This window comes from Cynoglossus semilaevis, chromosome W, assembly GCF_000523025.1.
Source record: "Cynoglossus semilaevis isolate Cse_v1.0 chromosome W, Cse_v1.0, whole genome shotgun sequence".
Lineage (NCBI taxonomy): Eukaryota > Metazoa > Chordata > Actinopteri > Pleuronectiformes > Cynoglossidae > Cynoglossus > Cynoglossus semilaevis.
Genome location: NC_024327.1, coordinates 3,849,239 through 3,861,666, shown reverse-complemented (window position 1 = coordinate 3,861,666; position 12,428 = coordinate 3,849,239). Strand labels below are relative to the sequence as shown.

At 40.0% G+C, this 12,428-nt stretch overlaps 1 protein-coding gene, 1 long non-coding RNA gene and 2 other non-coding genes across 4 annotated transcripts in view; 1 reads left to right on the top strand and 3 right to left on the bottom strand.

Annotated features, from left to right (window-relative positions):
* Nucleotides 1-4,180, bottom strand: part of LOC112486403 (uncharacterized) — a 12,956-nt gene extending 8,776 nt beyond the window's left edge. Inside the window, exon 1 of the long non-coding RNA XR_003048839.1 lies at nt 3,489-4,180. This is a non-coding gene — a long non-coding RNA (uncharacterized LOC112486403). The remainder of the gene's footprint in view (nt 1-3,488) is intronic.
* On the bottom strand, nt 3,180-3,343 carry LOC112486432 (U1 spliceosomal RNA). The gene has a single exon (XR_003048861.1). It is a non-coding gene; the product is annotated as a U1 spliceosomal RNA (small nuclear RNA).
* Nucleotides 3,745-3,935, bottom strand: LOC112486438 (U2 spliceosomal RNA). Its single transcript, XR_003048867.1, has one exon. It is a non-coding gene; the product is annotated as a U2 spliceosomal RNA (small nuclear RNA).
* Nucleotides 4,181-4,497: 317 nt separating the features above from the next.
* LOC112486408 (uncharacterized) lies at nt 4,498-6,401 on the top strand. The gene is given in 3 exon segments (XM_025052919.1): nt 4,498-5,249; nt 5,852-6,016; nt 6,019-6,401. Coding segments are annotated over 3 exon segments (858 nt in total). The 5' UTR covers nt 4,498-4,858; the 3' UTR covers nt 6,321-6,401.
* Nucleotides 6,402-12,428: the final 6,027 nt, after the last annotated feature.

The window sequence follows — 12,428 nt, the reverse complement described above, 5'->3', positions numbered from 1 at the left end:
TATTATTATTATTATTATTATTATTATTATTATTATTATTATTATTATTATTATTATTATTATTATTATTATTATTATTATTATTATTATTATTATTATTATTATTATTATTATTATTATTATTATTATTATTATTATTATTATTATTATTATTATTATTATTATTATTATTATTATTATTACGCCAGCACGCCGCCTCTCACCACGAGCAACTCCAGAGTAGAAGAGAGTCCTGCCTCTCTCAAGGAGTTGGGTCCCAGAGCCCAGACTGTGTGTGGAGGTGAGCCCGACTATATCTAGTCGGTATCGCTCAACCTTCCGCATGAGCTCAGGCTCTTTTCCCCCCAGCGAGGTGACCCAGAATGTTAACATAAAAAATGATTTTGATTAATCACATTACTCTGGGTTTGTGTGTGATTTCAGAATGTATATTAATGAAGTCGTTGTAGTGTAACTTCATTGTGCAGTGTGGCTGTAACTAATCAAACAGGCTAACAATTTACTGGGAATAAATTATCTTAATAGCTGGGCAATGTAGGTCAGGGGTGTAAAACTATTTTTAGTTCAGGGGCCGCATAAAATCAATTAGATTTGAAGTGGGCTGGACCAGTACAATTATAACATAATTACCTATAAATAAAAAAGTCTGTCTTTTTCCCCTTTGTTTTCACGCAAAAAAATGTACATTAGTAGAATATTCATATTTAGTAAAATGTAACTTCACAAAACATTTTCTAAGCATGAAGTGTTTGTTAGATTTTTATATTCAAAATTCATCAAGTGGCACGGTTTGGGTCTGCAGGCTGTATGTTTGACACCCCTGGTCTAGGTGTTTGTTGCTGTGTTTTAACTAATTGGGGAAAAAACTGAAATCCCTTATTTGACCCACAATGGGAAAATTCAAAGTGTGAGTCTTTGCAACCTACATAGGCTGCCACACAAAGCGCCATTGAGTATGTGGTTCCTCTGGGGCTATAACCCAGGTCCTTCTGTGGGTAAGGCAGGCATGACAACCACTACATTATGGAACAAATACCACTAGTATGTTAGTCATGCTGGTGGTATTCTTGGAGCTGATTGATAAAGTTGTGGAACACTGCTAAATTTACATGTTGCCAATTTCTTAGGGAACAAGCAACAAACAGTTGCTTGTTGGGTCAGAATACAGAATATGATGAGCAACATAAGGTGAACAGTCTTATGTAGTGACCCCCCAACAACAGTGTCAACAGCTGGTTGTAAGGCAGCATCCCATGCTACAAGCTTAATTAAGATAGTAAAAACAAAATGTTTTTCCCCACTTGGAAATCAGGCTGTAAGACCACCACGTGACGACAGATGGATTTAATCTGCAGCTGATGCAAAGAAAAGTGTCAGGTCTGTCTGTTTCCTTTTCCTGCTGTCTGCTGTGTGGGGTAATCTGTGTGATCACACTCACCTGTGTCTGTAATTAGCCTCACTTGTGTCACCTGGTGATCCCTGTATATATACCTCTCTCCCTCACTCTGGCCTGGTTGGATCATTGTAAGTTAGTGACTGGTTTTGTGAGCGCTGTCTTTGTGAGCGCTGTATCCTTCGTGCCAGTGTTGTGTAAAGCTTTTTGTTGTAGCTGTTCCTAGTTTGTTCCTGAGCAAGTCTGTTCCTGTGCTCAACTCTGTTCGTGTTCTCAGCTCTGCTCAACTTTGCGTATGTTTCTGTCCTGGTTTTTGAAATTTAGAATCTTCAAATAAACTACCTGCACCAGTACTGCATTTGGGTCCTGCCTGCTTCCTGCCATGTCGATGCCCCCTCGTGACACAAAGTTCTGTGTTTCTTATTGAAGTCATAAATGAAAAACAGTCAGTCAGTGAGGCAATGTTTACCTTCAACTTGGATGTTTCATCATTATAGTCAAGATTTCCCAACAAAAATGGATCTTTTCCACATTCATGTAAAATGGCAGATAAGTAATACTGAGAGTGGCATCCTTACTTGGTCATAAAGTCATTCCATATCTAACTATAGGAAAGAGGGCTGGACATGGTAAACTGTAACAGACATCATGTCAAAAGCCAACAGGTGATAAATATCATCTGAGCTTAAAAAACAATTTACAAACAACTGTGGATTAGAAGAAACAACACAGCTTCCTTGCTGGAGTGGAAACACATTGTCCTTTCATTATCATCCAGAATTCCAAAAGCTGGATTCAGCATCTGAAGAACTGTAAATGGAAAGTGTAAAAACTTTGTGTCGCTCAGACTGTTCTTTTAACCCCTTCTTTCCTCGTTCTCACCAACTCTGGAGTCGAGTCATGAGCCTGGACTCCATCCCTCATCTATGTATAGTCCACATGGGTTGAGACTGTAGGAGGCAGAGGATGGACTCGTGGACGTCACCACCACTCCCTGTCTCTCCTTTCAGACCTCTCACTGCTCACTACTAGTGATTAGTGATGTGCAGATCAATCCTGAAATATCGATACTTCCGATTCTGGATCTTTATGCTCTGAAATCGATTCTGAAATCAAAATATCGATACTTTTGATACTTACGCATTCTGAGATGAGGTGTATCCTAAACAGAAACATGGTGAAAAGTATCCAAATTATTGAGATGTTGTCTAAGTGACGCTCGGTTGGTGGGACTACTTCTTCTTCCGCCTGGGTGTGTGCGTCATGCTTAAGCACAGGGGCTCTACTCCGTGCTCTCACTCAGTCACTATTGATGGGAATTTCGGCTCTTTTTTGGAGAACCGGTTCTTTTGGCTCGGTTCACTGAAAAAATCCGACTCTTTCGGGTCCCAAATGGCTCCTCAGATTATTTATTTTATTTTTTTATTTATTTTTGTTTTACAAATAACATGTTTTCAGAGTTTGAAACATTGTTTTGACATATTTTATATGATTGTGTTCTCAAGGTTTTCTATTGTTGTGTTGACTGTATAGTAAATGAGGCAGCTACCTCAGTACACTCCAGAGTTTAAAATAAATAAATAAATAAAAACCTCAGCCTCGGATTCTTAAAGAAGCTATGATTTGAAATACACATGTTTTATTTAAAAGACAAATGATAAAATATCGATAACGGTATATGCGATACCAGCCCGAATTTTACTCGGTATCGGATCGGAAAGGAAATTGGTGGTATCGAACATCACTACTGTTAAGTTTCTGTATTATTTATGTTCCACAAGTATATCAGGGGAGAGCGCGGACGCAGTCCCCCACTACCAGAAATTATGCAGTCGAGATTCCCACATTTGGGGAATTCGCAGGGGTCAGCACAGCCGGAGTGCAATGGCTAAGCCTCGCCCTGGGTGAACCACCTTCTTGATCATGGTATCTCCCCTGCCAGGTAAGTATGAGTTGTACACGGGTTACACTGCCAACCCATACACTCGGAAACCCTTCTTACTGATGGTGCTACCACCTGGAAACGCATTCAAACAAAGCACATTCAAGCACTACCACACCAATGTTATAATTTATAACAAAACATAAAATAAACACACACACACACACATATATATACAGAGAACGTAGTATGTTTAAAATGGAAAAAAGGAGGATTATTATTATGGAGGATTAAAAGAGCCACACTTTTAATAAGCAGAGTACAGTCTCGTGTTCTACATCAACTACACAGACAAAACACTTATATTCATTAGAACGAGCGGATAGTGAAATTTTTTCTGACCTGTTATAGGTTAACAACGTCACTATTGCTGAAACAACTCAGTTGGATACTTATATTTCACAATTTTAGGGGGTGCACCGTTCCTGGAGGTACTGCAATACCAGGTCGATACGCGGAGTGGACGGAGCAAGCCCCTATTCCATCTCCCAGATCCAAAAATCAATTTAATATATGGTCCCCGGGTAGGGGACGTATCAGATATTAAACTGATAAGAACAGATACTACACTTGATCTTAGCCAAAAGGCCGAGAAGCGATAACGACACACCCCTGCTCTACGCTCATACTCTCCCTCAATGTCGTTTTAAGTCATGGGTCAAATGTTTAAACGTTAGATAAAACTTAACCGTAGAATTAGCGGAGCCACATGTACAATTAATGACTAAAAAAGGATCCGCTATAAACATAGATAAAACTTAACCGTATAATGATCGAAGCTACAGGAACAACTGACGACTAACTCAAATAGGAGCCGCTGTAAACATACGTAGACAAAAACATTTCACGTTGCCATTAGTTCACAGTGAAAGATTAGTTTGCAGAGTAATTCGTTTGCAGTGAGTGATTAGTTCGCAGACTGTGATTAGTTTGCAGTGAATGATTTGTGAGTGATTCGTGAGTTCAATATGAATAAATATTTAATATGACTCGGTAGTCACGAGTCACGAATCTTTCATATGACTCGGGAGTCACGACTCATATGAAAGATTCGTTCATTTTGAACGAATCACTCGCGAACGACACATCACTACTAGTCATGATTGATGGTGAGTGCTGTTGAGCTCGGGTCTGCGTCAACGCATTGTACAACAGAATCCGTGTGCCCTGAATGCAGGACTGTAAACTGGGAATCATTTTGGCGTGGCTGGATCCACCGGTTTACAAACAATAACTTCAGAGTGAACTTATCCCTCGCTCCTGGCTTTGCTTATCCAGCTTCTTGGATGTTGCCGCACACTTTTGTTTGCCAGCTGGCGCGTAAGTGATAGCGTGCAGTTCACAATACGCAGCCAACAGTACACTGATCCACAGTATGTTTCAGTGACAAGAGCCTGAGAGCGAGCTGATGCACCTGCTTTTTCAACAACTAAACCGCTTCAATATGCCGTTTTTCATCGTTACCAGATAAAGAACATGGGTTTTGCATCGCGCCATGTCCCTGTGTCGGATTGAGGTGGACAATGAAGTTATGGGATAGTCTGACCGCTTGTTTGATTCTGCTCAGCGCCCTGCGCGCCAGCCCGCTGCCCCGGGGCGCACAGCGGTCACCTTTCACCGTAAGGAAGAAAGGGCGCGTCGCCGAGAGTCCACTGGAGCCTCCGCCAGTCCAGAATCGTATGTCGGTTACTGCCGGGGGAGTCAGCCAAAGTGAGTCTGTTTGTAGGCAGGGAGGAGAGACTGGCTCCTGGAGAAACATGTTAGCGCCTGCAGTTTGGCACTGGTGCCAGAAAAACATATATACTCGCATACGTTTGCATCAATTATTTCTGCTCAATCTGGACTATGTGATTCCTCAAATACACCATAGTCTATATATAGACTGTGTGTGTTCAAGACATAAATATTGCAGAGGTTACTGAAAGCTAGAAAAATAAAGGTGTTCTTAAACTGTCAAGATGAATAAGTAGAATATGATCCATGAGTTAGCAACATTGACGTAAACCCTTTTTAATCTCAGATTAATTTAAAAAAAACACAGTAAGAACACAACCAGGAAATTGTTAGCCTCCCAATGACCAGTTAGCAAATACACAATGGATGATGTGACTAATAACTGGCTTGGGTTTTTATGCTAGTTCTCTCTAAGCTGACAGTGAAATGATGCGTTCAGATAATTCATCTTTAGGATTTATTATTATTGCCCTAAAAAGACTAATAGACTGTGTATTAAATTATTTGTCAATTACTTTGTTGTAAATCCAGTGATGGAACAATTCTTTTTAGCTGTCATGATATGAGCCCTGAGGAAACAAATGCTTCATTACAAAACGGACTTCGTTAAAGCTGCAGCAGTTTTAACGAAGTCCGTTCCAACAAAAAAGTCAAGTAGATGAATAAGAAACGGATCCACCTGGCGTTCGCGCTCGCGTTCAAAACGCAAACAATGTGTGTTTATTTTTGTATTTGCATGTGAACTGTGTGAGAGAAGTGACATTCCTCCTAATGTGTTTCAGATTCCATGGAGGGGCCTGTCCCCACTGACTATGAAGACATGGTGGACTTAATCAAAGTGAGAATCAGCAGGATACGGCACTCCTCTGTGTCCACTGTCTCCTCATCTATCTCGTTCTCCATCACCTCCTCCCCCATCAGAGAAAACTTGAGCAACAGCAGCCTTGGCTGGGTCTTGGCTATCGCTCTGGTGAAGAAATGATATTCAGGTACTGCGCTGGGCCCTGCAGGACGTCTGAGACCAACTACGACAAAATCCTCTACACTCTCACTCATAACAGGAAGCTGTCTTCCACAGACACGCCCCCTCAGGCCTGCTGTCGGCCAATAGCGTTTGACGATGACCTTTCGTTTCTGGACGACAACCTTGTTTACCACACAGTGAAGAGGCACTCTGCCAGGAAGTGTGGCTGCGTGATTTTTTTCTTAGATTTTCACATCCATGTACGACCTCAGTTCATCAGTAAATAATAGTCTTTTTTTTTTAAAAAAAGAAGAAAAGATAGCATCACCTTAGTTTCCGAAAGCTATGACTTGGATTTAACCACTTCCTCTCCCTCTTTAACCCAGTTACAGTTTCAGCAATTTCTTCATAGCTTAGCCTTTATTCTAAAAGTCTAAAACCAACGGTCCTCGAAAAACCAGTGAGTGATTCAGCAGACTCACTCACTCTTCCTGCTGTGATGCACATACAGTATATTACCAGGACACAGAAGATACAGAATATTTATAAAATGTTGAATGTCTTAACTTATTGATATATATTTATTTATATAAAAATAAATGTATTACTGGTATGTGATCATTTGTTCTGCCAAACATTTAATATTAAATCATCTTTTTTTTTATTACATAAGCAGTAAAAAAAGAAAAAAAGAAAAAAAAAAAAAAAAACTAGATTAATTACCTGGATTTGTAAAGACAATTTTATAATGTAAACAAACGCCAAGGGCATTTGGGTGTGTGAATTGGCTGTGTGAATGTTCTAAAAAAAAAAAAAGAAAAAAAAAAGTCTTTGCTGCGTGGCGGGTGTAAAGGAGGTTAAAACTTCCACTCATCTTTGTATCTTTGAAGAATAGATTCAGAGGAACCCTCCCCAGAGCCGGTCAAAGTTTTCAATATTCTTAAATTTAATTTGGCCTTTTGTGTTCTCTCCTTTTTATCACGGGATAAAAGGGAGATAGACATTAATAGTTCTTATTGACACAGGAACAGGAGCTCTTCATTTTATAAAAGACAACTATAACATGATATTATTCACTTTTTTTATTGCTAAGTTGTCTTCCTTAAACTCTCTCAATAAACGCATTCTCACATGATGTAGTGCATTCTCTAATGTAAACTCAAAGTGGAAAACTGCTGTTTTAAACCCTTTTAAAAACAACAGTGATCAAATGGCCAATTCCCAGTTTGGGTCTTTAAGTGGTAACAAATGGTGTTTGTATTCTTCTCTCTTTGTGTGAAAAAGGAAACAATTGATACATCAAAAAGGGCAGAATGTTGTTTCCATCAACAATGTACAGTGGGTCAACAAAGGTGATACAATGAAAGACATTGAATGATAAGATATGAAAGAGGAGCGGGAGAAGAGCCGACAACATAAAGAAGACAATGTTAAGGAAGGAAGTCACACCAACATTACTCTCAGGGCTGGATTAGTTTAATGGAGAGGTAATAACGCAACATATGCTATTGATACTTTGGATCCCCTGTGGTTTACTATTCAAAATTCTCTATACACCTTTATAAAAAATGCTTCATTTTGCAGAATATGCATGTGTCAATATATTTATTACTAGGGATGTCCAATAACATTGGCCAACCGATATTATCATAATTATGTAATATCGGAAAGAATCATTGACGTTTTTCCTCCGATAACGAAAACCCAAAAATGCAATGCTGGAGTTTCGCCAGATAGGCTGGAATCACTTTAAAAATATTTTGTACAGACAATGTTAATCTATGGAATGCCTCTAGTGGGGCATCACAGTAAAAGCAGGTAATGTGTTAATTCCACGACAGGAGATATGTGATGTGACCTAAAAATTGTCTCTGGGAAAAACAGTTATCGGTATGGTTTGATATCGGAATCGGAAATTCAGTGTCACTACAATGTTGGCATATTTAATCGACAAAAAGCTAATAACAGACATCTCGTCTCATCTTCCCAGGTGATCTCCCTGTCTTAGCTCCATAGTCATCTACTGTTAGTTTCCCTGACTATCCATCCCTGAAGAAAATGAATTTACCTTTGAAATTCTGCAAACTGTGGGAAATATATTAGGTTTTTTTTTTGTTTTATGTTATTATTGAAACTATAAAACCAAAAAATAACAACAAATAATTAAATAATGTACAACAATATGTACAAATTAAATAAAAACTGGTGGCGGTTTGGCCCAGAGGCAATGTCTCTGTCATTGGTGTGGAACCCCAGGGTTCACCTCCTGGGCAGGTTCGAATCCCGGTTAGGGTGGTTAATACCTTCCAGTGGACTCACCACCCGCAGGAAGGTTTGGGGGGTTGGTACGGTGCAGTGTGATTTGGGTGGCGACTGCTGCCCCCGCGACGGATAAGCGGATGAAAATGGATGGATGGATGGATAAATAAAAAATGTCTTGATCAAGTGGCGCTTTGGCCCAGAGGCAACGTTTCTGTCATTGGTGTGAAACCCCAAGGTTCACCTCCTGGGCAAGTTTGAATCCCGGTTAGGGCGGTTGGTACCTTCCAGTGGCCTCACCACCAGCAGGGACGGTGCAATGTGATTTGGGTGGTGACTGCTGCCCCCACAACCCGGTAACGGATAAGCGGATGAAAATGGATGGATGTCTTTATCAGGGATGTCCGATAATATTGGCCGGCCGATATTATGGGCCAATATTAGCATAATTATGTAATATCTGTAAGGATTGTTATCAGTTTTTCCTCCAATAATGAAAATCTGACAACGCAATGCTTGTGTTTCACCAAATGATGTGTGCCATAAAAATATTTTTGGAGATAAACGGCTGTATATTAAAGTGAAAGTCACTAGATGGCAGCATTGCAGCTCATTTTATCAATCTATTTTAATAACCAAGGGATTATTGATTTTAATAATCTGGTGATTATTAAAATATATAATAAATCTATTTTATTAATCTATTTTAATAATCAAGGGATTGTTTGCGGAATGCTGGTGCCAGCAACACAATACAGTGGTTTCTAAAGAGAAACAAATAAATTGCCAGGCCTGTATTGGTATCGGTTGATATCGGAATTAGAAATTAAGGGTCACGACAATATCTGCATATTGGATATCAACAAAAAGCTAATATCGGATTTCCCTATTTATTACCATAATAATTCAATAGACTCTTAAAAACTTTTTTTTTTTTTTTTTGGTAAACAGTTGCACGAATACTTGGTTGGAGACTTCACATAAAAGTGAACATTTAGTTTAAAAAATAATTTAAACATTTTTAAATATAGAATACAGATTCCATTTAGGCCCAGAATACCCCAATTCAGTTCATCCCTACCAGTGTATAATAGGTTTTCATTTACTTAAGAGTTATACCCAAAGGAAAAAAAGCAACAGCAATCCTTACAAACAACCTGACAGTTTTTTCTCTTTGTTTTGTTTCCCACACAGTAGAATGTGTAATTATGTGACATTTACCTGCATCTCTGATGCTAAAGATGTCACGAGTGGGAATCAACATGGCATTGCAGGAAGCAGGCAGGACCCAAATGCAGTACTGGTGCAGGTAGTTTTATTAACAAAGTCCGAATTAACAAAACAGGAAGAACTACCAGGCATGGAATTCTCTTTGTAACACAGAATACTAGGAAACACAGAACAGGAAACTCACAAACTGCTACAGAACGATGATCCAACTACGATGATCCAACACGATGACCTAACACGATGACCCAACAAGTTCAGAGTGAGGGAGAGGGGTATATATACACAGGGAGCACCAGGTGACACAAGTGAAGCTAATTACAGACAGGTGAGTGTGATCCCACAGATTACCCCACAAAGCATCCATCCATCCATCCATTTTCATCCGCTTATCCGTTACCGGGTCGCGGGGGCAGTCGCCACCCAAATCACATTGCACCGTACCAAACCTTCCTGCGGGTGGTGAGTCCACTGGAAGGTACCAACCGCCCTAACCGGGATTCGAACTTGCCCAGGAGGTGAACCCTGGGGTTCCACACCAATGACAGAGACATTGCCTCTGGGCCAAAGCGCCACCCCCCACAAAGCAGACAACAGGAAAAGGAAACAGACAGACATGACAAAAGAGGGAGGATTGTGCATTGGTATTAAGTTATAGATATTAAGTTGATATCGTTTGTGTAATGTCTGCTAGAGAATAGTGAAAAGACCAAGGTAAAACATTAGCAGAGTCGACAAAGGTGTTTGAGAACATGAGAAGAGAAGTCCTGCTTGACTTTGTAATGTGTGGTTGACATGTGATCTGCCCCTGTTCGCTCACATTTCTTCTCAACTGTGAGTCAGGGCAGTCTGATTCAACAAACACAGGTAGCTGAGGTTTAACAGCATATTCTTGAGGACTAAAAGAATCAGAGCAAATAAACTTTGTCCCAAATTTAGTTTACTACTGCAAAATATAAAAATAAAATGTCCTCCTTTGTAATTGTAATGTATTTCTTCTGTTTTGTTCAGAAGAGCTTGTAATGAAGGCTAATGTTCCACTGTAGAGTAACGCTACACAAGTGACAATGACAGGTTTTAAATACAGTTGTATTGCAGTTACATTAGAACCTGCCGTGGATCCATTCAAAAATGTTACAACAGTTATAGGTTATAAGGTAGTATCACCAAACAGAAGATTAGTGAAAGAATGCAAGACAGTTTGAACATCGAATCACTTTATTTCAACAACTAAGACATGATCAGAGACATCCTTGAGGTGTTTTGAACTGCTTTAGTAAGTTTCATTGTCAAAGAGCGATACATTTTTCTCTGATCAGGTTTTGCATCCTTCAAAATGTGCAAATGTAAAATCAGCAAAAAAATCTAATTTTTAACAAACATTGAATTAAAAAAACTGTAAAATGAGTGTAAAAGTACACAACAAATTCAAAAGTGTTAGATTTCTAGTGTTGTGTGTTGTATGTTAAAAATACAGTGTCAATTCAACACTTGTTTAGTCTAATTCAACTATGTGAGAGGTAATCCATCAAAAGAGTTGGTGTTAATCTGGGGAGTTAAATCCAAACAACTCTGGTAAATCCATCCATCCATCCATTTTCATCCGCTTATCCGTTACCGGGTCGCGGGGGTAGCAGTCGCCACCCAAATCACATTGCACCGTACCAACCCCCCAAAACCTTCCTGTGGGTGGTGAGTCCACTGGAAGGTTCCAACCGCCCTAACCGGGAGTCGAACTTGCTCAGGAGGGGAATCCTGGTGGGCCACACCAATGACAGAGACATTGCCTGTGGGCCAAAGCGCCACTACTCTGGTAAATGTTGATTTTAAAATCGTCGATGTTGGGAGAATGAGTTTCTCCCAACATCCTCTTAACCTATCTTTGCAGTGCGTTTGCCAAAAGAGCAGATCGGATAGAGTTGCAATATTGGAGCACGACTTTGGTCTTCTGACTATTTTTGTTAAAGTTAACGAACAACGGCATATGTGTCGATAGCCCTTTTCGACTGAGCTGGTGTCCTGTTTGCAGCCAACATCATGTAAAGGTAAGTCCCATTTTTAAGTTAACATGATTGTTGTACATTATTTTAACCCAGCCACTAGGGTACACAAATCAGTGTTTTATAGTGCCGGTCCCAAGCCCGGATAAATGGTGAGGGTTGTGTCAGGAAGGGCATCTGGCATAAAACTTTTAGCCAAATCAAATATGCAAATTACTAAAACGATTTCCATACTGGATCGGTCGAGGCCCGGGTTAACAACGACCGCCAACAGTGCCGTTGACCTACAGGGCACTGATGGAAATTGGGCTACTGTTGGTCAAAGACAGAGAAGAAGAGGAGGGTGTTGAGTTAGGAGAAAAAGAGAAAAGAGGAAGAATAGAAGTGTTGGTCTGAAGTTTGGAACTCTGAATGTAGGTACAATGACAGGGAAAAGTACAGAAATAGCTGATGTGATGGAGAGAAGAAGAGTAGATATTTTGTGTGTGCAGGAGACCAGGTGGAAGGGCAGCAAGGCTAGAAACATTGGAGGAGGCTACAAACTGTTTTATCATGCTTCGGATGGAAAGAGAAATGGAGTAAGGGTGATCCTAAAGGAAGAAAATGCAAGAAATGTAGTGGAGGTGAAACGAGAGTCAGACAGGTACATGTGTTAAGGTAGAAATAGAAGGAGTGATGATAAATGTTGTCAGTGGTTATGCCCCACAGGTGGGCTGTGAGTTAGAGGAAAAGGAGAAGTTCTGGAAGGAGCTCTAGGTTTGGCGTTAGGGAGAGAAACTTGGAAGGACAGGCAGTGGTAGATTTCGCGAAGAGAATGGAAATGGCTGTGGTAAACACCTATTTCCAAAAGAAAAAGAGGAACACAGGGTGACATACAAGAATGGAGGCAGGTCCACACAGATATATTAT